Source organism: Rhinatrema bivittatum, chromosome 4, assembly GCF_901001135.1.
Source record: "Rhinatrema bivittatum chromosome 4, aRhiBiv1.1, whole genome shotgun sequence".
In the NCBI taxonomy this organism is placed as follows: Eukaryota; Metazoa; Chordata; class Amphibia; order Gymnophiona; family Rhinatrematidae; genus Rhinatrema; species Rhinatrema bivittatum.
Window position 1 is genome coordinate 373633392 of NC_042618.1, and position 26753 is coordinate 373660144.

The 26753-nt window shown below is 42.1% G+C and overlaps 1 protein-coding gene across 1 annotated transcript in view; it reads right to left on the reverse strand.

Annotated features, from left to right (window-relative positions):
- FGD3 (FYVE, RhoGEF and PH domain containing 3) overlaps positions 1-26753 on the reverse strand; it is a 281833-nt gene that overhangs the window by 79804 nt on the left and 175276 nt on the right. The window contains exons 7-10 of the mRNA XM_029600868.1: positions 14715-14871; positions 8312-8450; positions 7483-7541; positions 5650-5796 (exon numbers count right to left, since the gene is read on the reverse strand). Of these exons, the coding sequence (XP_029456728.1) occupies positions 5650-5796; positions 7483-7541; positions 8312-8450; positions 14715-14871 (502 nt within the window). The remainder of the gene's footprint in view (positions 1-5649; positions 5797-7482; positions 7542-8311; positions 8451-14714; positions 14872-26753) is intronic.

The following is a 26753-nucleotide window of genomic DNA, read 5'->3' on the forward strand; positions in this document are numbered from 1 at the left end:
CCTGAAAAGGACCCCTCATACCAAAGAGGCACTGCAACTGCTTCTTATCCTCCAGCAATTGAGGAACCAGGGATTCGCCCTACTTACTGGCCAGTTTCTCCAACTTGCTCCCGAGCAAAAGCAAGCCTTTAAAGGACATCTTGGTAAAATTAGCTTTGGAGGCTGAGTCAGCTGACCAATTTCGTAACCAGAGTTGATACCTGGCCACTATCACCGAGGCCACTCCTCAGGCCGAGGTATGAGCCAAATCACAGCCTGCGTCTGCTAAAAAAGGCAGCAGTGGGCTCCATAAACACTCTGGAATTCCTTCCAGATTCATCAACCTCTTGAGAGAGAAGCAGACAAGATTTCGCCACTAGGGCGCAACAGGAAGCAATCTGTAAAGTCATTGCCACCACTTCAAAGGCTTGCTTAAGAATAGTCTCAGTCCTTCTATCATGTACATCCTTCAAGGCTGTTCCTCCCTCTATGGGGATAGTCATCTGCTTAGAGATGGCACATATCAGTGCATCCACTTTGGGAAAATGTAAACTGTCTCTCATAGTCAGAATCCAGGGAGTACAGGCCTTCCAACGTCTGACCCCCTTTAAAATTTGCCCCGGGGCATCCCATTCCAGATCAATCAATTCCTAAATGGCAACCTCACAGGGGAAAAAACAAGAGGCTTTAGGTAAGGAAACCAAAATGGGATTCTTCCTCGGCTCTGACATGGCACCCGAACCAGGGACACCCAGCTGTTTCAAGGTCTGGGAAATCAGGTCTGGCAATTCATCTCTATGAAAGATTCGCAACATGGTTCAAGTCCTGGAGGAATTTCCCCATCTTCCAGGGAATTGGGATAGACATCATCAGTGCCATCCAGATTTCTGTTAGGAACACCTGCAGGGAGCAGAGGTGAGCTCTGGCGCTTAAGCACAGGGCTGGAAGAGGGAGGAGCCACCGGCTGAGGGTCTGATCAGACAGGAATGGGGGAAGTGGAGGACTGCGCCTGAAGAAAAGCTTGTAAGCCTTGAAAAAATTCCACCCAAGAAAAAGCAGCCGGGTCCAGACCAAGCCCATAGAATTGCTCTCCGCGGAGGAGCCAGTCAAGGGAGAACCAAGATCTGGCGTTCCGCAGTCAAGGCCATGACCAACATTAATGATTGCCTCCATCTCTCTTTTAATCTTCAATGTGCAATCCATAAGGAAAAAAGTACCTATAATCTATGATTTAATCTCCTCTCTGATTACAGAGACCTGGCTTTTTGAATATGACAATGTAATATTAAATTCTTTATGCCCTCCAGGTTACATTCTGTTCTCAGAACCTCACCCAAATCGCAGAGGAGGAGGTCTATTGACCATTGTTAAAGCTTCCCTGCAACTCTGCAGGAAATCTTTATCAATGAATTACCCCTATGAACTCATGCTAATCTCAATCATTTCAGTAAACCTTTGCACTGTATACTGTCCCCTAGCCTACTCACTAATAATCTCTCCCCTCTGATAGAATCCATAACCATATTGCCAGTTGATCTATCAAAAACTATTATAGCTGGAGATTTCAGTCTACACTTTAACCCAATACTCCCTCCCACTGCTGTTTCCTCATTAGACAATGCTATGTCTGGTCTAGGCTGGGAACAACTTCTGGATAGGCTGACACACATTAAGGGTCACACCTTAGACCTTGTCTTCTACAATCCTATACATATAGAGCTAACCACAGTAACCCAACAAGTTCCTTGCTCTGACCACTTCTAAATACAAGTAAGTGGTGAGCTCAAACATACTTCACCTAACATAGTTGTTAGTCTTAAGAAAATCCTCAAAAGAAATCATGTTGACCTGATACCTTCATTATTGCCCTTCTTCCCAATCTTCCTATGATCGCTGACATTGATATCAGTCACTTGATATCTGGAACTCTTCAATATCCAAATCCTTTGACTCTATAGAACAGAGTAAACTCTGTACCATTAGATCTAAACCTAACGCGGCTTGGTTCTCAACAACACTATGACAAATGAAAACCATGTTAAGATGCCTTGAAAGTTGCTGGTATAAGAATCCAACTCCAGAAAAGAAAACTGCCTATTTTACTCAGCTGAAAAAATACAAAAAAGAAATTGATTTTGCAAAAAAATATTATGCAAATAAAATAAAAATGGCAAACAGTAATCCAAAAATATTATTCAACATAGTAAAATCTCTAACATCACAAGAAACCATCTCCCATAACATTTCAAATGACCTATGCTCTAAAATTGCTCACCACTTTCAAGAAAAATCAGTTTCGTCAGAATTCCTTCATCTGCCAACTCCAAAAATAAACCTTCCCCCGCTTTCATGCTCATGGTTCTCCTTCTCAGAAACTGATGCGTTCATGGTATCACATTTACTCACTAAGCTGAAAGTGTCTAATTCATCATTCAGTCCTTGTCCAGGACAACTCCTGAAGGACAGCAGAGACTTTCTTGCACAATCCATAGCACAATTAGTTAACTTATCACTTAACACAGGAACATTTCCCAACACTCTCAAACAAACCTCTGTTAGAACCATAACCAAGAAAAAAAAACAACTGATCCATTCCAGTTCACTAATCTTCGTCCAATTGCCTCTTTGCGTACTCTCGCTAAAGTCACTGAATCAACAGTTCTGCACCAATTAACAGAATACATCACAGACAATAACATCCTACATCCAAATCAACACAGCTTCCATAAAGGGCATAGCATAGAGACCCTACTTCTATCCGCCTTTGACACTATCATTCGTGGCTTTGATGCCAACACTGATTTTATCATAATTCTCCTTGACTTTACCGCAGCCTTTGACACCTTAAACGATGGCTTGCTCCTCGCTAGTCTAGAATTCATAGGACTTCGAGACACTGTTTTTTGATGGATTGACACTTTCATATCCAATCATCCCCAACAAATTAATCTAGATTCCCATCACTCTGAATGGTACACTACCACAACTGGAATCCCACAAGGATCTTGCCTGTCTGCAATGCTGTTTAACATTTATCTCCGTCCACTATGTCATATACTAACTGGTCTAGGCATAGATTTCAATATCTATGCAGATGACATCCAACTACTCATCCCATACTCTTCCTCCTGGAATCATACCTTCTCACTAATCAACCTTTACTTAGAAACCATAAAAACCTGGTTGTCTCACAACAGACTAAAATTAAATACGGCAAAAACTATTCCACTATTCCTCACAAACCATGCGGTCCCCCATCGCATCTTACCTTCAATAATCACCGGATCCCCATTGTAACCCAAGCTCGAAATCTAGGCATCATTGTAGATTTTAAAATATCCATGTCTTATCCAAATTAGTAAAAACCTGGCTAGTATACAAATTGAATCTTCTAAAAAGCCTTACCCCTTCACTTCCCAGATTTCAGAATTATGCTAAAGCCATCATTCTCTCAGGTTTAGACTATTGCAATTCCTTATATGTTGGCCTTCCCGAATAAACAATCCGTCCACTCCAACTCATACAAAATTCTGCAGCTCTCCTCCTAACAAACACTAAAATGAATGAACATATTTCCCCCATCCTTCTTAATTGGTTATAAGTCTTAGTACAGTTGGAATGGAATTCCAATTAAGCAATGTATTCAATATAAAATTCTAACCTTAAGTTTCAATCTAATCTATAACCCTTCATCCATTTGGTTATGCACTTTGTTGTTTACCAATCTCGGCATCACCTAAAATCAATCAATAAACATATTCTTGAGGTCCCGACAGTCAAAATTGCCAGATTAGAAATTACTAGAAAAAGTGCCTTTTCTGTGGCAGGCCCCCTGCTCTGGAATTTCATTCCAACCACACTAAGACTTATAACCAATCCAAAAGAATTCAGGAAAAAACTAAAAACGTATTTATGCATTATTGCCTTTCAACTCAACAACCCGGAATAATACCTTTTATATTTATTTCTCACCAATTTCCATTTACACACACAGTTCAATTTGTCGTTTATCTATATATTTTTCTGAATTAAGTTTTATTTAATGTATATTTATAATCCTATTTTATTTTGACATCTCCTACGTTTTAAGCTATTGTTTCCTTTTATTTTCTATTACATTATGTATGTTTTATAATTGTAAACTGCCTAGACCTCCATCCATTTATAAGCGGTATACAAAAATTTTTAAATAAAATAAAAAAATAAAACCCATCATCAGAATGGGAGGAGCCAGGCTTAGCAAAATCTGAGGAAGACAACTCATCCTGAGCGTCTGAGCAGCGCTGACAGGTTAGAAACCAGATCAGGCTGAGAAGCCCTAATATGACAGGCAACACAAATAGGAAGACCTTTAGGCTTCTTGCTTTACCAGTGCCATCGCGGCAGTAAACATGCGTCAGAATGGCTCACGCACAAAAGGGAAATGCGAACAAACAATAAGCACCTAGAAAACAAGCACGGCAAGGCACACGCACAACTTGTGCACCAAGTTAAGCGCAGGAAAAGTAAAAAGTTTGTGCATGTAAAAAGCGCGCCCAAAAGCCAAGCGCACTGTGCACACTGATAGCCTGTAGAGGGCAACAGCACCCAGGAGCGGGAAAAAATGGCCACTGTGGCCTACCATGCAGCATGCAAGAAAAAAGCCTAAGTGTAGGGCTTAGCCCACTGGGGGCCGCTCAACCCGCCAGGCTGCCCAGTTCCCCAACCCCAATGGGAGCGGGAACAAACATTGGTAATGCGTGCCAAGCACGGAGACAGGAGGAAGTTTTAAAACCCTCTGTCTCTGATTCAAAGGTAAAACCTCTTTTTTTTTTTTTTTTTTTTTAAATCTTACCTGAGGTCAGCTCTTACCAGCTGAGAACAGAGACAGTCTCCAGCTGCGGGGGGGGGGGGGGGGGGGGGGGTGGAAGAGGATCACGCTCTGCCTCCTGCACCCGCTGCCTTTCAGCTGAACTAGCAGCTAAGTCCACGCTGGGAAACCGGCTACCGGACCAAGGCACATCTCTGAAGGTCCACGGAAATCACCTCAGGAATTCTCAACTGGGGGAGGGATCTAGGGGTATCACCACAGGACACCAGGGCTTCTTTTCCTGAATTTAGAATTTCAAATTTCTCCTTCCAAAAAGCTCGAAGCAATCCTCTTAGAGAGGTGCACGTCCACCATCTGCTGGAGATGGAGAATACTGGCAGGCTGGGGTCACTGCAGGGCTATATATAGTGTGATGTCAACTTGCTCCATCTCCATCTGCTGGCAGGGGAGCATAAATCCACTGGTCTTGAATCTGTCTGTCTACACTCTAGGAAACTGATGTTGGACATAGAGACCTCCAGCCACTATTTCTTTTACATTGCTTGGGGGAGGTGTCATTGTTTTTGGAGGGGGTATTTATCTGGCTATATGTTCAATAAAGCTGGGTAAGATTTACATTATCTGGGTACATATAACTTGATAACTTTCGGACTGTTCTGAGCTGGATAATGATGAATATCAGCCTTAACTGGCTAAGTCACATGGCTCACTTTGCTCCCCTCTGACTTTTCCAGTTATATAGTTAGCCAGCTAAGGATTTATCCCGATAACTCGGGCCAGTCAAACAGCTGGAAATTTAACAACCCTTTCAATATGGGCCGCACAGTATTAAACAATAGTAGTGAACTGAACAAACTTACCAAAAATAAATACCTATCCTGAGCTGTGCCATTTTTGGCAGACAGCTTCTGAATATGCCCTTCTTTAATAAGTTCATTGGCTGGATTAACAATGTCCTCTTCACCTCCAAGTCGTTCATATACTTCCAGCAGCTTATGCATCTTTTCCTGCAGAAACATCCAACAATCAAAACATTTATTCTCAAAGCAGAGCAGTACAGTATTCAACTGCCATCAATATACTGATTCCTCACAAAATGTTAATGTGCTATAGAGAGACCTCATGGTAATGTAGAGATCCTAAAGGATTCTATAAAGGATTCTCTACTAGGAAGACTAATCCAATTCTTTTAGAGGGGAGCAGAGTGATGTGGTTAGCAGTAGTTGTGGGTTTTCACTCCCCCATTTGGGAGATTCAAATGGAGTGCTCTAGCAATTTATAAACCCCTGTCACCATCTTAGGGGCATGGATTAGTTGGATTTTCCTCAGTTGACCCTTTTAGAGACCGCATTGCCTCTTGTTCTCACTTTTGATTCTTTTTTTCTGGGAAAAGGACTCTGGAGGTCACTTGGATTGAGACATGAGTGCCTTAGCTCCTATTTTTTGTCCATGGTTTTGGAAACCTGATATTTGAAGAGGAAGTTCTTCCATCCTTCCTGCCTCTTGTTTGACTTTGAGTAAGATTTTCCCTTTTATATTCTAATGAGTACCCTGGAGTCCAGGGACTAAGTCTATCATCTGGAGGAAGTGGTGCCTTTCACCTAGAAAGATCCTGAAGAACATCTATGTCATCAGGGAGAAATGGATTCACATTCCTTATGTCTACCTTGTGATATTATTAGTGCTGTTTACAATGGACTAAAAGGAGGGAGGCTAAGCAATGCATAAGGCCTAGAAGTTAATCTTCCTCGTAGAGGAACATTCAGCATGAAATGACACCTTTTTGAGAACTGAGCAGTAACTATTTGAACTGAGATGGATGCCTTGGGCCCTTATCCAGGACCAGCTGGTCCAGAGGTTACAGTGGGGAAACTATTGTAACCAGTCATCATTGCGTATTAAAGAATAGAACTCCCTGAATACTATCCTGAATCCAATCCAGTTTCATCAACTCAGTAATATCATACTTGAACAAAACAGTACAGGCCATCAATGTCATTGGTTAAGAACTAGGAAGGCTTCAATTTAGAATAATTTGGTAATCTGAAAGCCAGATAATGCAATCAACTACAGATGCACATCTACTATGCAGAAAAGTGCTAAGAGACAGAACTGTATTTTGATAGCACTGAACCTTCCTGTTGGAAAAAAAAAAGTCTGTATTTTGATTTAAATGTGGAATAGGCATTAAATATGTACTTCTACCTGCAAAATAAAATCAACAAAACACAAAAATTAATTGACTCTAAATATGGGATGACTGAAGCATTTCAACTGCTCAGACATTAGTTAGTTATTTCTTGATAGTAGCAAGAGGAAATGAGGTCTCTGTGTCTTATCCAAAAAAAAAAAAAAAAAAAATTAATATCACCGCCAGCCCTTTTTTTGGTAAGAGACATGAAAGATATTTCCTGCTCAAGACACATAGAACTTAGAGTAGCGTATCACTTCTAAAATGACTTTGCATGGTATTTCATATTAAAATGTTAAACAATGCTTTAAGCCTCTTTTACCTAACTATACCCAGAGGGCCAGACAGGCCCAGTGCAAAAGGTTATCAGACTGGAAATGAAACCAGAGGAGTGAGAACATGTTTTCTTCCTCCTTGCACTTTAGAACAGGAAGTGGCAGTGACAGAGCCGTAAATTCAACTAAGGAGGTCAGTCGGTCGAAAGCATGTAATTCCCACTTACCATTTTTCGGATGGCTGCGTTTGAATGGTTTGCTGCAGTGGAAATGAGCTCCAGTGACTCTGCAATAGAGAGGGTACAGGCTAGCAGCCAGATGTGCCATTCCATCCACTCTAGAAATTGTGCAGTCACTAAACAGCAGCTGCTTCTCAGCTTTAGGGTCACCCTCCCCTGCCCCACTCCCATTTTCTTAATGCTGTCATAACTAATGTACTTGCAGGTAAGAAAAATGCAAGAAGACACACCCAGTATTTGCAAATATGGGTAGATGGGGGGGGGGGGGGGAGGGCAGGGGCAAAAAGAGGGAAAGATCGGATGCCAAGAACAACAGGCAGTGTAAAAGCTATTCTTAGCAGGTACAGACTCTGTTGAAGCCTCTGATATCTTTGGGCTAACAGAAAGGAATTAACACTTTAGGAGTAAAAAAACAAAACAAACAAAAAAAAAAAACAACCCACAAAATTTTAGGAGGCTGTCATTCCTGCAAACACCCACAAGCCCTATTTCTTTCAGAGCCTCTACCGTGCATGTTCCACTGAGCGCATATTCTGATGTGACTGGTACATCATTCATTCAAATCACTCTGCAAATTTTGTCACATTTCATAAATAAGTTACATGGTTAAGTAGGTTCTGTTTTATCCTTTCCATTCGTTTCTGAATTTTTACCTTTACAGAACTGTGCCATGATAGATAAAAGCGTCTGGATTTACATGATAATCCTATCCCCTCCTATGTACTGTAAACTATCCAGAGACCCCCCTCCTCCCACTTAGGCTATGGTACAGATGCTTATTTCCAATCTCTAAGAGTGCAGGGGGAATCTAACTTACTTTCCGAATCCTTCCTGTCTGGGGAATCTTCGGGAAGTTTCTTTAAATAATCTTTTAGAAGAAGTTCATAACGAGGAATTCTTTGTACTGGTTCAAGCATATGATGCTGTAATGTCAGGTTTCCACACATATCATCCTTCTGTATGCATAAAGCAGCCCCAAAACATAATTGTTAGATTACAAGAAAAAAAATGATTCTATTATTACAACATAATACTAACAGAAGTAGAGATCTGTATTCTTGTCAGCATAGAGTTTGAAGGAAAGCAGATGCTAAAGAACATACATTTCACAAGGTATTGTAATAGGTGACACCATAAAATTCTTTACATTTTCAACCTATTCTCTTGCATCGTGCATGTAGTCCTCAGAAGCAATGATAAATTCAGTGCCAGTGGTAAAAAGGTGCTAGCTACCATGCCCACAGTGCCACCTGATGGCTACTGGAAGTATAAAGAACACTTGAGCTAGCTTGCAGCTCATTCTGCCCCCTGGCAGTGCTGCAGCCTCATCTCTGTACATAAATAAGAGAGGACATAGTTGTGTGTGAGTGGAGGCTTTAGAAAATTTAGAAGTGAATAGCACTGCTACATCCAAAGGGGTCCAGGATCTGAGATCACAGAAATTGTGACCTCAAATAGCTATATACACACAGTACAGCTTGTACCTCATTAAGATGCGGCCTCTTGGACATCAGACCTCTGAAAGTCATAAGAGACTAATGGGATCCCCTAGAATAGGATGCCCAAAACTATGGCCCGTGGGTCAAATTTGGCCAACAGCTGAATGTTATCTGGCCTGAGGTGCTGTTTGCAGAAGGAACAACTGCAGGGCCTGGCTGTTCAATAGGCACACTAGGCCTGTACCTAGGGCGCAGGAAGCAGACTGGCTGAAGATTTACTGCTTTCCAGCTGTGCTGAATTTCACTCAGCCAGAGAATAGCCCCCTGCTTCCTGATCCAGCCCCTCCATTTCTCAGGCAGCATATGCAGGGAACAAAATGGGAGGAGTGTGAGTCTGGAGCATAGAGAGGGCAGGGGGATCATTTTGGTAAGGTTAGGGGTTGAATGGGGATCACTGGGGGTGAGAAGAGAGGCTGAGGGATGAGAGTGGGTCAGATAGGGGGAAGGGGGATGTGTTTGTGCGAGAGAGAAGAGATTGACGCTGGAGTGTGTGTGCCAGATTGAGAGGATAGAGAGGAGCTGTAAGGGGGTGCAGGACCACAACACAGTAGAGATATCTATCTCCTTCTCCTCTCCCATCCACTGTAATTCAAGTTCTCTCCCGTGATCTCAGGTTCTATCCCCTAGGATCCTCCCCTTCTTTCCTCTTCCTTCTCTCCAGATCCTGGAACCCACCCCCCAACATTTTTCTTACTCCCTTTCCCCATCCTAGAATCTCCCTCCCTCTCCCTCTTTTCCTCCCATTCAAGATTCCTGACTTTCCCCCTTTCCTCAAGCTTCTCCATCAATCATCCTCTCCTCTCCTCCCTCCAGTCCCAGTCCTCTTTCCTTTATACCCCTTCCTCCTATCCCCAGTCCTTTCACCTTCTCACCCAATTCCAAGTCTTCCTCCTTTCCTCTCCTCATCCCTGGTCCTCTCATCCTCCCCTTCTCATCCTCTTCCTCCTGTACTAATACTTAAGATCCCTTTTTCCTTACCCAATAAAAAAAATTAATGATACAGACACAAACAAGTGTGGAAAATTATTTAATTTTTATAGCATGAAAGACGGGAAATGTTTGCAAATGTGTGCTCACTATTGTCTGACCTTACCCGGGGGAGAGGGGAGGTGCAACAGCAGCAACAGTGCCAAGGGGTGGCAAACTCCTGAATCCGTCTCTGAGCAACAGGAGCACATTCTGCTGCCGTCGCCCACTCTGGCCACTACCTACCTACACCATGACTTCAACCACATTCAAAACCTGCATGAGATCGGCAATAGAGGAAGTCCTGGCTGGGGAGTTTTCTACACGCTCACAGTCATGGGTGTTGATCATGAGCCTTAGAGCGGACAGCAGCAGACAAAGGTTCTTCCGTCACTCCTTCTGCCACCACTGCTAACCAGCTGGACAGAGGAGCCTGGCGCAGGGTGAGAACTGGCTCACATCCCCAAGGGCTTGTCAGTGGAAGGGCTGCACAGTGCACTGTACTGGGAGTTAGTGTATCCCGGACTCCTCCCCTCTCTAGTGTCTCATTCTTAAGCAGCCTGGGTCTGTGTGGCCCTGACTATGCCCTATCCTGCAGCCCCTCTTCTCTCTGGGGAAGGGGATGAGGCAGGGGCAGATTCTGAGGATAGGAAGATATGAAGAAATACAGAATTATTATTACCGAGAGCTTGATCATTTGCGATGCCCCTGGGGGCCCCCTTCCCCAGTATCTGCCCCCTTCCAAAGCACCAAGAGAACTCCCCCCTACTTTGTGAACTGACCCCCCCCCCCCCCCCATGGCCTCCCCTGGTGATCTGAAATGTTCAGTGTCTCCCTTTGTTGAAAGTCTGGGGACTCTCCCCCTGGAAGGTACCCGCACCTTCTGCTATCACAGGATCCATGTAAATACATTTTACACATTATGGAATGGGGGTGGGGGGGGGGGGAAGACCTTTGCCTGAAATATAGTCATAAAAAGAAGGTACTTTCCTAAAATGTGCAGCATCATCTGTTCATATTCAGTAACTCGGCATTCGGCATCAAAACTTATCACAATTTAAAAAACCCCCAAAAAACCCTGCCTCCTGCTGCTCGGATCCATTATGTTCTCAGACTAAAATACTTTATTCTCACTCTTCTTCAGAAATCACCAGAAGAGGGAATAATCTGAGCGGTCAAAGACAAATCTAACATACTTAAATAATTAGGTTCCAGGCTCATTAAAAAAAGGAACAAGACACTTTGACAATTTGAATTTTAGAAATGTCTTTTCAGCCTGGCAGTTTCCCCCTGCTAGTTCTGGCTTCCAGCTCAGTCAGAACTGGCCTGTCACGGGTCTTCATCCACAGCCGCCTGGGGCGTTCCCCCTCGTCCTCAGAGCCTCTCACCTAGAGTGAGTTTGCTTAAAGTGAGGGCAAACAGCACTACTGCTAGATTAAAGGAGGAACTCGTGCCCCTTCTCCTTAACCAGAAATTCCTTAACTTAGCCTCTTTTGTGTCTAGAATAAACCTTGTTTGTTGGGATAAGGCAAAGCATGTAAAGGGCTATTCATGTGCCTTAAATGGAAATATTTCATCTCCAAAAAGTGCATGAAAACAGCCTGCACACCATCTCACTGGGTCTAGTCTGAAATCCTTAGCCTGCCTGTGAGACTCTCCCCTGCTATGAATGTGGAGACCAAGGTTCAAGTCCCGCTGTCACTCCTTGTGACCTTGGGCAAGTCACTTTACCCTCCATTGCCTCAGGTACAAAAAACTTAGATTGTAAGCCCTCTAGAGATAGAGAAATACCTACAGTACCTGAATGTAAACCGGTGTGATATCTCAATTGAGATGAATGTCGGTATATAAAAATAATAAATAAATAAATAAATAAATCTTCTGTAAAGCATTTCCTCAATTTTAACAGAATACAATTTACAGCAAGTTAAGCCAACCTGAGAGTCAAGGAGGTTGAAATGTAATCACCACCACCACCACCTGGACAGTGAGAAGACAATTTTCAAAGCGATTCACCTGAGTGAATTGGCCTGTGTGTAAAATGCCCCCTATCGCAGTGACTAAAATCATGCACATGAGGTTCACAACACATGCATTTTTACCTGCATTAAAAGCAGGCATTCCTATGGGGGGGGGGGGGGGAGAGCCGTAGAGGAATAAACTACTTATTTTCAAATCTCCATGTGTACTTTATATCCTCCCGCTCCCCTTTCGTTTGCCCATAGAAAAAGGAGGTCTCTCATGTTCCTGGTATCCGTATAAGTTAATTTTCACAACAAAACTTTGTGCACGTTTTTCTTTGAAAAATTTCTACCAGGACCACAGGTGCAAACGTACCCACAGAATTTGGACCTACAAAGGCTACTGAAAATAGCCCCCAAAATGCTAGGGGTTGCAGTACATCTGTTCTGGAAGGTTCCTTCTGCACAAAATTTACCAAAGCAATGGACAATGAATTCAGATACTGCTTTCCAACGAGGTACATAATCCATAAGTATAACTTCTGTGGATTGTTCCCAAAGACACACACACATGGAGAGTCATCCAAGATGCTTAGAGACTCCTATTTGCCAGAAGCTGCTTTGGATATCAAGGGGAGACAGTGTCCACCCAGGCACTGGGACAACGCCATCACGATGGGCCCATGAAGACTTTTCCATTTTAGAAACACTGCAGTGTCACGGGGTAACTGTGTTGCCACCAGCAGGCAACAAATCCCATAAACAGTGTTAAATGGCTGTGCTAAATAGCATTGAGTCATCCAATCAGAATCTCCAGGTGGGAGGGAGGGACTGGAGGGTATGGATGGCTCACTTTACTGTATCGAGCTGTGTGTTCTAAGGACAGGGATACAGGGATAGTGGCAAAGTTTCTATGTTGATATGCTAACCTACAATAAATGAATACTTTCCATTACCTGGAAACCCCCCCCCCCCCCTTTTTTTTTTTTAATCTTTATTATACTTGTTTAGCCTGATGTTTACTTTCTTTCATTGAATCCAAGGCTTATAACATTCAATACTTATCTTTAGAAATGAATCTATATTGGCTTCTGGAAACAAAACTATCACGCTTATCCAGAAGCCAATATGGATTTGTTTCTAAAGATAAGTATTGAATTTTATAAGCCTTGGATTCAATGAAAAAGTAAATATCTGGATAAATAAGTATAACAAAGATAAAGGAAAGGGGTTTTTTTTTTTTCCAGTGATGGTGGCCAAGTGGCTTGAAGCACCATTACAAGTTGTCTATTTTTGACATTTAACAGGGTGTGCTGTCTGAGATTTTTTTCCCCCTTTTGTTATTTTGTGTATTTTTGGTTTCAAAATAGAATATTGGGCTTCTGGTTTTGTGTATGGTAGATGCAATATTTTTGATAGATATAATACTACAAAAAAGAAAATAAACATGAACATAAATAAAGTATATTGATTTTAAAGTTTGTTTGCACAGACAGAAAAGGGGACTATATTTTTGTGGAGATATTGGTTGAATACACTTCCGAGCCCTTTTGTAGTAAGATGCTTGGCATTACCTGCCACACAACAACCTGCAATTAACAAATCAAAAGCAAAATATATTTACAGTGTACATGCCACTATTATAATATAAAATTTTGTTTATATTTTTAGTTCAGCATATAAACACCTTATGTAAACTGCCAATTCAATAGTTATAGTTACTAACATTTAACTTACATGTTGCTACTTTTGCTAATGATTGCAATGAAGCATACATTGCCCTGTGCATCAAACAATCATTTTGTGTATTTTATATTTTTCTTGCACTGTTTTTATGAAATTATGCTTTGTTTTAGATTGTGCACACACTGCTTTAGATTGTATTTATAAACTGCTTTTATAAATTCAATCAATTAAATTTGGTTTAAAAAAAAACAAACCCTTAAGATAGTGCTATCCATCCTTAGTCACAAAATATAAAATTATTTGCATAGTTTTGAAGGTGTTCTCTGTTAGCTAGTTTTCCTTCATCTCTCTGCTGGGCTTATTAAGGAACTGTCGCAGGGTACCTAAACTACCTGAAACACCAAGGGGCAGGGAATAAAAAGTTCCCGGCATATGATCAAACTTTTCAACCACACAGAAAAATTGCTCTTCAGATCACTGTTTTCAAGATGTACATAGAACTAGACTCATCTCAGAGCAGTTCAATTCAGATAAACTTAGCTAGGTAAGGCTGAGGTACCACATATCAAAGTGTCTGTCCTAGAAATCAGACATTTAACACAGTCCCTTGACAAACTTGTCACCATGAATTTTCCAAGGGTGATCCTGGTAGGGAAAGTCTATATTGTGCTTAGTCTCTTTGTTCAGCCTTTCCAAAGCAGCCTCAACCTTTCTGCAAATGAGGATACAGCTGGACATGAGATATATGTTTTCAAGTTTAAATAACGTTTTGGGTTTTTTTTTTGTTTAAATCATAGTATGCTACTAATAGAATTAATTACTTAAATACAAACGTAGACAGCACATTTTATCTTTTTGTCTTAAACAACTATTTTATTTTTGCTTTCCTTGGAAAACTGAAGGCAAAGATGTCCATTCAAAGCATTTATCTTCAGCCATCATCCTTCCATAAGTGAGGCCCCCTCTCATGAAATGTCAGTCTCTCACTATTTAGCACACACATTCATCCCCATTTTATAACTAGAAGGCAATTTTTTTCTTAAATGTACATGGAAAAAAGACATATGAAGAGAGCAAAAAGCTAGCAAAAGATAAGAATATTTTATACCTGTATGCTCTGAACAACATCTTTAAACTGAGATGACCTTTGCGTCCATGTATTCACCATGTCCATGGCTCTGTCAAAGTTCTTCACATACTCCCCATACATCTTCATAAAGGGTGCAAGCTTCTGAAGGATATCACCTATCCGTGGATTTGAATTCCTTTAAAGATTGAATAAAACAATAACCTTTATCTTATGAATAGCAAAAGAATCAATAGTTTAATGTATCTGCCAAGCTTTTTATAATTTTAGCAAGAAGCAGTGATTTTTTTTTCTTTATTATACAACACTGTGGCACAGACAAAATAGCTAGCAGTGGACCCATTCTGTTTTCGGTGCATTTTTTCCCGATAGAAAAATCGCTTGTTTGCTTTTTCTGTCTGTGCGCACACATTATCACCTAAGCCATTTGACCTATAGTAACCAGATATGTAAATCTATATATAACCTAGAATCTGGAATCAAATTTCTCAGAGAAATTTTGGATCTAGTCAAAAATTGTGAAAACACACTTTTTTAACTGCAGTACTACCACTGACCAAAAGGTGACAGTATCCAATTATAGTAGATGATACTGGCACCTTATGAATACTATGGGGCCGATGTAATGCAGTGCCCTCAGCTGAGCGCACTGTTTAACCCATGGTTGGACGTGCGTTTTGGAAACACGTCTCCAACCCCTTAAGCTATAAGGGGATTAGCGCATCCAAAACGCACGTCTAACCCCCCGCAAAACTAATAGCGCTCATCTCATGCAAATGCATGTTGATGAGGCTATTAGCCAGTAACCCTGATCTAAAAAAAAAATAAAAAAAATTGGGCACCTCACACGAACATTTTAACACTCAAAAATTAGCGCCAGCCTAGAGCTGGTGTTTTCAGGCATCCCAAGCCAAGCTCATAAAATATTAAGTAGGTTCCTCCTACTTAATATTATTGAGATACCAAGCAGGAGGAACCACCAAAAGCTGCAACCAAAAAAAAAAAAAATACTTGACAGTAGTCAGGTTAGGAAAAGGGACGCTCAGAAAACTGAGCATCTGTTTTCCTTACCTGCGCACAGCCACATCTCCTGGGCACTCTATGGCATGGACGCGCAAATTATCCACCGCACATCCCTTTTAGCGCGCCAGCTCATTAGACTATTAGATCGAGCGCCTAAGAGAGGGATGCGCGGGCATTCAAAAAACATGCATCTAAGTTGGACACAAGTTTTTTGTGCGCATGATATTGCATCAGCCCCTATGAGTGCTGCAGCCTGCACTGTACTTCTGAAGAAATCAGTGTTGTGGAGGAAAAAAGTGCCTCAAAAGATTTCTTGTTGTGTTTTTATTCTACTCCACCTGCGACCATTCCTTTTCCCAAACAGCGCATCTGGCTGGCTGCGGGAACCCTTGCACAGTGCTAAAGACTGGGGAAATTGGCTCTTTTGAGGCATATCCTCAAAGCCACTCTTTGGCTGGCCAGGATCACCAAAGCAGTGGGGGGCTGCCTGCCTCCCTCCCTCCCTGGCCCTCAAGGCGTGCACAAAGACTGACTGGCCCTGGAAAGGGGATCAGAACCTGGATTCCCCATGTCACGGCACACCATGCTCACAGCCAGTGCTAGCTCGTTCCACCTGCTATATGCTGTGGACTTTGCAAACAGTGTCAATGTGAACACCGACAACTTATTACAATGGAATATGGTAAAAGACTCAAGGTGCTAAAAATATATTTTGAACAAAAAAATATCAGATGTTTTCCAGACGTTCAACCAGATCTGACAAAAATTATTATACGGCTAAACATCTGCATTTTTCCTTTTGATTTTCTAAACCAATGTTTAATGGCTCTGTGAATCTAGGTGAGTTGAGTACCGTATTTTTCGCTCCATAAGACGCACTTTTTTCCCCCCAAAAATGGGGGGAAAATGTGGGTGCGTCTTATGGAGCGAATGTAGTGTTTCTCCCTCTCGCGCGCCATTCCCCGCCCCCTCCGAACTCCTCCCAATCAGCATGGTGACGCGGGTGTGTCGTATTCTGCCGGCGGAACTTGAGCTCCCTGCCGGTCTGCTGTTCCCGGGGTGCATCTTGCTGCGAGGGTCGGCGCGGCGCAGGTCAGACATCAGCTGTTTGAATTGCGTGGGCTCCAGAGGCCCCTCCAGTTCGGACAGCTGGCGTTTGACCTGTGCCGCGCCGGCCTTCGCAGTGGGATGCACCCTGGGAACAGCAGACCGGCAGGGAGCTGTTTGAACTGGAAGGGCCTCCGTAGCCCATGCGGTTCAAACAGATGATGACTGACCTGCCCACGCCGATCTTGCAGTAAGATGCACCCCGGGACCCGCGGGGAGCTCGGGCTCTGTCGTCGGAAGACTTCTCTTACAGTGAGATGCACCCCGGGACCGGCGGGGAGCTCGGGCTCTGTCGTCGGAGGACTTCTCTTGCAGTCCAGAGTAAGAACTTTGGAGCAGTCATGAAAGTTTAAAATAACTGGTGTGAGAGAGCTGTGCGTATGAGGGAGAGAGTGATTGTCTGTGGGTATGTGCATACGTGAGGGAGAGCCAGTGAGTTGAGTGGGGGAGAGAACTAGTGAGTGTGAAAGAGCCTATGTATGATTGTGAGGGAGAGAAAACCAGCAAGTACCTGTGTGGATGTTCTCTGCCTTACTATAAAAAAACAAAACCAAAAAAATATCCCATGGACAGCCACCAGGGGGAGCTCCGGATAGAGCTCATTATGGGGACAGAATTTTTTCTTAATTTTCCTCCTCCAAATCCTAGGTGCGTCCTATGGTCAGGTGCGTCTTATAGTGCGAAAAATACGGTAAGTTAAATTACAAGAATAGTCACACGACCCTACTTAATCTCAAGGCTCTGAATAAATATACCTTTTATTGATATATTTTTTAGTTTCTACAACTGGAATATCATTTGAATGGCTTCCCATAAAACATGCAGTCTGGGTTCTTTTTCTCTGTCTCTTTCATCCCTACCTGGGGGCTTTGCTTCCTCCTATGCTTGCTGTGGGCCTCCATCACGAGGGAAGCTGTGTATAATACATGCCCACTGTTCTCACTAGCAGGAAACCTCTCTCTTTTACAGGAAAGAAAAACAGAACTATGGGTCTGAAGTCACATCTTTCCTGGCTGCAAACATACCCCATGAGAAGTGCTGGAAGGAGGAGGTTCCTTATCTGTTTTCCAGCACATAAAATCTCTCCAATGACATGAATATATATGGTAGAAATATTACAGATCATATGTATGGATCTCTCTCGTATCACCCCCATGCTCTAAATAATGTTGCAGAGCTCTAGTACTTCCTTCATCTGCTAACAACGATAATTACTGAATGCAAACGCACATTTTAGTTTCAAAACCAAGCGACATCCTTTGTATAAGAAAGAACGTTGCAATGAAACCCAATTAGGATTTTGTGTTCTGTCAAGCCAGGCCGCTAACCTAAAACTTTTTTTGTGTTAGGAGGCCGTGCGGGCCAAGGGAGAAGTCAGTGGCATCAAGCAGCCCATGTGGGTAAAAGGGAAGGAGGCAGCCGGAATCAGTGGCCTGAAAGAGAGGGAGCACGAGTGAGAGAAAATGAGAGACCACGGGGGAGGGGGAGGGAACAGGTCCACACCAGTGAAGGTGGAAGGGTGGTGGAGAAAGTTTCAGCATACCTCCTCCCTCTCACTACCCCATCACATATCCTCCCTTCAATCACAAACCTCAGTTCCTTTTTTTTTTTTTTTTTAAAGAAAATCACAGAGGAGGACCACAGTCCTGCAACATGTGTATTTGATCTTTACTGAGGGGTGACCTGATATACACACATTTCATACATATATAAATAAATGTGTTGGTCATTTCTCTTTATCTGTATATAAATAAATGCCCAGAAATCAACTGGGGTCTAAGGCTTTGCATAGAGAATGAAACTGGGTAGACTGGATGGGCCTTATGAACATCTGCTGTCATAGTCTATGTTTCCATGTGCAGGGTTAATACTGTAGACACATGGTCTTTTATTGCGAGGACATATAGATAAATGAACATATGAGTTTCACCATACCATACCTGTTCTATCAAAATTTAAACTTGTGTAAAAAGATGACTTTGCTGACTTCATGGGTTTATTTATTTATTTAAAGCTGTGCTGCATCTGCACATTTGGTTTATTTCAATGGGAGAACTCTGCACTGCAAAAACGTCACTTGCAATCTTGTTTTCCATTTTTCTGCTGTGTTTTATAGCTAACCCATTTCTATTTTATATCACTTCAAATTGCTTTCCATTTATAACTTAGAGCAATTTTCAGAGCAGAGTGGTGTACAGTAGCAGCCTAGTAGTTAGAGTAACAGGCTGTGAACCAGGAAAGCCAGGGCTGAGACACTGCTGCTGCTGCTCCTTGGAACAAGTTACTTCATCCTCCACTGCCTCAGGGACAAAGCTTATATTCTAAGCCCTCAGGGGACAGGGAGATACCTTCAGTACCTGAATGTAATCTGCTCTTAGGTATCACGAAAGGCAGAATATAAATGATAAAATTATTTTAAAAGACTTCAGCTCAGCTATTCTGCAGAGTTCTAGTATGTAGACAGCCATTCACAGCACTTTTGGTAACCAATGAAGTAAAGCCCTCTTTATATCCTATTGTGCCACACGTTTGTGCCTTTAAATGCTGGCTATTTAGGGGCAGATGCTATATTAAGTGTGGAAAGCGGGCGCTGATTTTTCAAATCAGGGGTCACGCTCGCGCGACCTTAGCGCCTCCTCGCTAATGCGAGCCCACCTTGGCTGCCGGTTACAAAAACTGACGCCGATAAACTCTGCATCGCTTTTCATAATGTCGGTCTTCATAACTCGGCGGTCTGCAGAGGCATTTTTTTTTCTTCAATAAAAAAAAAGTACAGAAAAGCAGTTTTTTCTGCTTTTCTGTACTTCTTTTACATACGCTCAACTATTAACGCCTGCTCCAGGAAGGCGTTAATATCTGAGAGCTAAATGTGCATCTGAGACGCACACTTTTTTTTTTTTAATGCGGAGTGAATGTGTAATAGCCTCATTCACATGCATTTGCATGTGATGAGCGCTATCACCTTCACTCCGCTTCGGACGCGCGTTAAATAGGCGCTAATCCCCCTATTGCATTAGGGGGTGGATTAGCGCCTATTTAACCCGCGTCCGAGTGCGGGTTATACAGTGCGCTTGACTGAGCGCACTGTATTGCATTGGCCTCTAAGAGTGCTATATGGAGTTAATGGTTAACCCCTTGAAAGATCACTTTGCAGGTGAAACAGCATCAGGGTGGTTGAGTTCTATAGCTCTTCCTGCTTTATTTGTAATTTATTTTGGTTGTTCTACCTTTGATCCAGTGACTGTTGTCTCAAATTTTTTGCCTGGGGAATGATTAAATATCTGTATATCTATAAATGATGAAAAATTTGCTGCTAGGTCTACGACTGCAATAATTAATTTTCCCAATGAGAACAGTGCATCCACAGTAAAGAATATGACAAAATGTAACACACGATTACATACAGCATATGTATGTGATGTGATAAGATGCACTCCACTGTACGCATGTTAATTCGCAGCTCTGCACAATTTACTCCCAATTTAACAAGTTTAGTGCACAAATAAATGTGTGCAGTAACAACAAATAAGCAAATCCAGGCATTAGTAATTGTGTTTTGTGGACATAGAACATTTTCTGCCCATAAATCATGTTTCATGCATAGAAAAGCATTTTATATGTGCCTAGCCTGTCCTGTGTACATTTTTTGGCTAGCATGCTTTTTTTTTTTTTTTAAACTCACAACCTATTAACATGCATAATAAAGTTCAGCACACTTTTTTTTACTCACATCTTATTACATCAGGGCCATGAACAGGTAGACATCAGAGGACTTACAACTCCCTACGTAGCTTAGTTGCCTTCTACTGTATATTTTACCCTGTAAAACTATTTCCTTAAAAAGATAAGGGAAAACATTTCATAACCTCAGTTCATTATGATCATTTTTTTTTTTTTTAAACGATGGCTTATTGAATTATAATGATTTTAAAAACATCTTTCCTTTTACTGTAATGAGGAAAATAAGGCTTATTTTTAGGTGGCACGAAACCCAAATTATATATTTATGACATACAAGTCATACCACCACAGCGCAACAGTTTTATAGAACCCAAATTCACCGTTTGTTACTGGAATGCAATGCACAGGGAAACGTATTTACTAAAAAGTGCTCCGCCTTGGACCGTACAAGGAGCAAGCACAGGAATGCTGTGGCTTCAAGTAGGATGAAGCGTTTGTGGTGGACTTTACCCCAAGGCTCTTAACACAGAACAAATACCACAAAAGCCCAAGGCAGTCCCTGGAAAATGCCATTGATGATGATAATAGTCCGATTCCACACCAACCTTCAGACTGTCCTCCAGCCACAACAAATACTGGGAACTAGATAAGGAGGGCTAAGGACAAAAAAAAAAAAAGCCAGAAAAATAAACAGGTTGACACTTGGTTTGTATGTTCTTTAGCATGGAATCTGTATGCCCTACCTCGACTCCCTTCATAAGGGAAAAATGGAGACTACGAATGCTGTATAACTATTTATTATTATTTACTGTATTTACCTCCCCCCTTTTCATTGTAGCTCAAGGAGAGTTACCTTCAGGCACTGTAGGTATTTTCCCCGTCCCACAGGGCTCAGAATCATTTATTTATTTAACACTTTTCTATACCGACCTTCATGATAAAAACCATATCAGATCGGTTTACATCGAACAGGGTAAAAACTGGAGTGACAACTAGAATAAATAAGCAAATGATGTGGAAGAGGCAAAGTTACATTCAAACAAGGGGTAAGAACTTGGAGGTTTAATCAGCTGGAAAGAGAGGTTAAAGCCGGCGGTAGTCATATAAATATAATACAGTAGAGAAAAAACAGGTTAAATCATCGTGTGCTTTGAAGTACCAGAGTCCATCGTTCAGGCAGAGAATGAGGACTGACTAGTGTGTATCTGGGGGATCTGAGAAGGCTTGGCGGAAAAGCCACGTCTTGAGTTTTTTTCTAGAAGTTAAGAGACAGGGTTCTAGTCTGAGGTCTGATGGGATGTTATTCCAGATAGATGGACCTGCTGTCGAAAAAGCTCGGTCTTTTTCATAAGTTGGTACCTAAGGCAATGGAGGGTGAGCTGACTTGATTTGATTTGAACCCTGGCTTCCCTGGTTCTCAGCTCAAACCACTAGGCTACTAGCTGGATAAACGATTCTAGCCCAGAGCAACTGACACAAGAGACAACTGGACAGTACGATTCTTAGACAAGAGGAAACCGTTGATGTTTTCACTGAACACGTTCATGTACGCACAGTATTTATATCAGGTGAATATGAGGAATTAAATATATCCTATGACCGTCAGGGCATCTCATGCCCGGCTATAGAAAGAAAAGTTCCATACATCCAAATTCTTATACTTTAGAAAATTTAAGTATTATCATTGGTTGGTACATTAAAAAAAAAGGAGATCATTTTCTGAAAATAGGTAAAATGTAAGAGTATAGATTTTATTTTAAGGGATATGCTATTCAAGACAGACAAGAAAATGTTAGGATTAGTGGATTGGGTTGAAACTGACCCAAGGATAAATTGACAATGTACTTCAAAAATCAAGATTTGAGGCATCTCCCATAAAGCATTTTAGGGGTAATTTTTAACTTTCTGTGAATAAAAAAAAAACACACCAAAAAACACTGTTTTACATGCAGAAGTATCCTTTTATAAAACTGCCTGCCTAACATACACAAGTTTACCCAGATTGAGCGCAGGTGTTCCCAGGGAAGGAGTTGGGGGAGGGGCTTGGATTTATGCGCACACTTTATAAAGTCTGGGGGTAAACGCATGAAGTTTTCAGGACAAATTTCAGCACACCATATAGCAGATGTAACTTGTGCAAGGTAGTCAGAGGGATAATCTTCAAAGCTGATTTATACATGCAAGCCCACTTTGAAAACTGGTGTAATTTAGGTGCACCATTGCCCATTTTCCTAAGTAAGCTGTTTGAAAATTACCATAAGCATAGACTATATATATTTTGCCATGCTAAATTATTAGTATATACAGCTGGGGGCAGGCTGGATGGGCTGTATGGTCTTCATCTGCCATTATTTTCTATGATAAGAGTACAAAAAAAAAAAAAAAGAGGCAAGCCTGGTGACTCAGGAGCAGAGCTGTCTACTGCCATGTGGAAGAGCCCTGGTTCCATCCCCAAGCTGAGTCCTTCTTGTCCATAATTCAGCTGGGGCTGGGAAGCTGTGGGTCACTCAAGGGTGACACCTAGTGGCCAGATTCAAGGCCCATGACTGTAGGATTCCAGAAAGAATCCTCATGCGCAGCCCCTGACCAGAATAATGGCTGGAATAGGTATGTCGGGAGTGGGGAATAAAGAAAGGGGGAAAAGTCTCTGGGTAGTTATGAAGACTCCTGGACCAGGTCACAGTCCTGGTTCCGACTGAGCTGGAAGTATAAAGAAGGTGGTGGAAAACTAATGGGTCAAAAGAAAAGAAAAACAAAAAAAAAATTGCATCCTTCCTAAATAAGCAATGGCCTCCACTACCATAACATTACAAGAAGCAAGGAAATGCTGGAACTGGTACAATCCATCACCCAGCGATGTGATTAATCAATTTTCAAAGCAAGCAAATCTGCCACAGGAGGTTTATATAAGCATTCATTCGTGTGCTGGGCTTACTGCCAAGTTAATATTGGCAACATTTCACTGAATGATTGCTGTACAAATGCAACTTTCAACCCTTTGATAATTATGTTATCATAATGATGATTTTTCAGACATAGTGTGCCACCCTAAATTCACGTCACCAGAAAAGGAGGTAAGTCTGAATGCAAATGAAGCTCAAGAACAGGCAATCTATTAGGCTTCCTGCTATGTCATAATTAATAGTGATTTTGTGTGAAGCTGACATACAGTATGCGATAGCATACATCCTTGGTGAACTGAGCCCATGAGTGCCTATAGAATTTGTAAGGTTTTCCCCACAGAGTTTACTGCGATCACAATTCCTGCTGAGAGCCCAGAAAAGTCAAAAAAGTTAAGAAAAAAAAATGTTCTCCCTTCACTATTCACGTACATTGATTGCAAAAATAAAATTTACCATTTCAGGTCTTCAGAAAAAAAATGTTGTAGTGACAAATAGCATGCACCCAGTTTTCAAAGGATTTGGAATTATTTAATATAATGGAATTAGTCTGAGTTTGACCTCTCTGGCTAAAGATGTATTTAGAAATTAAAGTTCTCACACAGACTCACATCATGTGAATATAGCAACTGTGAGAATATAAGAAATAAATAGCAGGTGTACAGTATCTGTGGTGAGGGAGTTAGAATCGCAAGACTACATTTTGGGAACATTGCATGCAGTTCTCACAACATGGTTTCAGATGCACAGACGGAAAGGGTTTACTAACAGAGGCAGGGAGAGGGAAACGGCAGAAGGACAGAGTGAGAGAATATTCCCGGCAGCTGCCCTAATAACTGCAAAAAAGTGTTTGAATTACATTTTCATTGCAACTATTGTCTTTGTGTAATCCTTAGCATGGTGGTTTAAGTCCCAAAGGCACACAATCTTATGTATATCTTCAGGGGTTGCTCTGGCTAGCTATTCACTCCCATGCTGACTCTTAATCCCTGGGGGGAATCTCTTGCTTATGGACCAGACGATGAAAGAAGGTCACCAGTGTGTGTGCTGTACTTTAGGTGCTTCCCATGAGGTGAGAACTTGTAAGAACCCAGAAGGGGCCAGGACTGGGTGTTAAAATAAAGTTTACCAATTCTTAAAGTCAAATTAAAGTCCATTGTCCAAAATGATGAGAGTACATCTGACTGTAGTTATAGGGCTTCTTTCAGTATAGGCAGGTGTTCTTATTACAGATAGATCTCTGGATAGAGCCCAAGGTGATTTTAAATGTGCATTCTCTCCCAGCGGCTGTGCTGTGGGAATCCTAGTGGAGGGGTCCCCTTTACTTTGTAAAAATCCTACTTTTAGACATCTTCTCTCCCGTGGACAGAAATCCATATGGGATCTCCTTCTCTTGCTCTTCCTTGGATTCAGTTGCTCAATCTCCATTATCTGTTACTTTAGGCAATTTCTCTGATGGAAAAATCTGGGGACCAGGCTATTCATAGCACTGCAATCCCAGTGGGGAAGGGGGATCCAAAAACCTCCCCACTACTCTTTAGTCCAAAAAAATACTTTAGCTCCTAATCTGGATATCTTCTCTGCCCTCCCTGTCTCTCGCAGCAGGATCCATCACTAGTGCTTGCCTACCTACAGGCCGATACAGTAGCGTCGGAGCGCACCGTTAGCCTGCTATTGGACGCGCGTTCTCCCTTACCCCTTATTCAGTAAGGGGAGGAAAACGCGCGTCCAACACGCGGCACCTAATAGCGCCCTCAACATGATAAATGCATGTTGATGGCCCTATTAGGTATGCACATGGGATACAGAAAGTAAAATGTGCAGCCAAGCTGCACATTTTACTTTCAGAAATTAGCGCCGACCCAAAAGTCGGCGCTAATTTCTTCCGGCACCGGGAAAGTGCACAGAAAAGCAGTAAAAACTGCTTTTCTGTGCACCCTCCGACTTAATATCATGGCGATATTAAGTCGGAGGTCCCGAAGAGTAAAAAAAGTAAAAAAAAATAAATAAATTTGAATTCGGCCCGCAGCTGTCGGGTCGAAAACCAGACACTCAATTTTGCTGGCGTCCGGTTTCCAAGCCCGTAGCTGTCAGCGGGCTCGAGAACAGACGCCGGCAAAATTGAGCGTCGGCTGTCAAACCCGCTGACAGCCGCCGCTCCTGTAAAAAAGGAGGCGCTAGGGACGCGCTAGTATCCCTAGCGCCTCCTTTTCCCCGTTTCTACCGTGCCATCTAATTTGCATACTGCATCGCGCGCGCCGGGAGAGTGGGCGTTCGTCCGCTCTCCCGCTGACTTTACTGTATTGGCCCGCTAGTGAGTAGAGTAGGATCTCAGGTCTTTGGTCCCCTGAAGAGAGCCCCTTTCCCGAAAGGGGTATCAGGCTTAAAAGTCTCTCTCACTGTAAATTATAAGAAGGACCCTCTGGCAGGGAGTGCTCGGTGAGGTGTCTCTTCTACAAGAAAACTCCTTTGGGCAAGGCTGGGAGGCCCTACCAGAGTGTGGAAAAAAGTACATGTTTACTCTGCAGCTGCTCTCTCAAACTGAACCCCATGAGTGTTAAAATGGCTGCGCTAAATAAATAGCACTGAGTCATCCAATCAGAATCTCCAGGTGGGAGGGAGGGGCTGGAAGGTATGGATGGCTCCTAAGTGTGTTCTAAGGACAGGGATACAGGGATAGTGGCATCTAGTGGCCAGACCCGATAGGGGTGCCACGTTTGCTATATCTGCATATTTTGTCTTGCCTTCTAGAACATAACTTAGCATTAATAATAAACACCATTAACTTGGTATCTACTGTATGCTGAGCAAGTGTGTGAGAGTGTGGCTTTGTGTTTCCTTAAGTAGTGGCTGATGCCAGAGGTGTTATCTGGTAGGATACCGCTTTTTGTTCCCTTGTGTATCGGATCTTATTGGGAGGAGAAGAGCCCAAAGGACACAATTTGGTGTATCTGAAGTGGTGAGTCTTGCTGGAGTTGTTACCCAGGGGATGCCAACCCTTGGTCTGTTTTTCTTTTGCCACACCCACATAGCAAACCTGCAACACATGTGAACCAGATTTAAGGGTAATATGTCCTATTTATGGGATATCTACAATAAAAGTTCATGAGATTTTTCTACATGTGTTCAGTGAAACAAAATGTGTTAAGCTATCTGTTCTGGTTACCCTAACATTCAGATTTGTTTGAGGGTCTCCAATTGAATAATTGCTTCCCTGTGAGAAGAAATATATGGAAGACATTTGCTTTCTTAAACTTCTCACTATTGCATCATAGGAACAATTTTGAAATATTTCATTATAAAAGTATAATAAGACTTTTTTTGCCAAAAATGCCAATGATTTAAAATA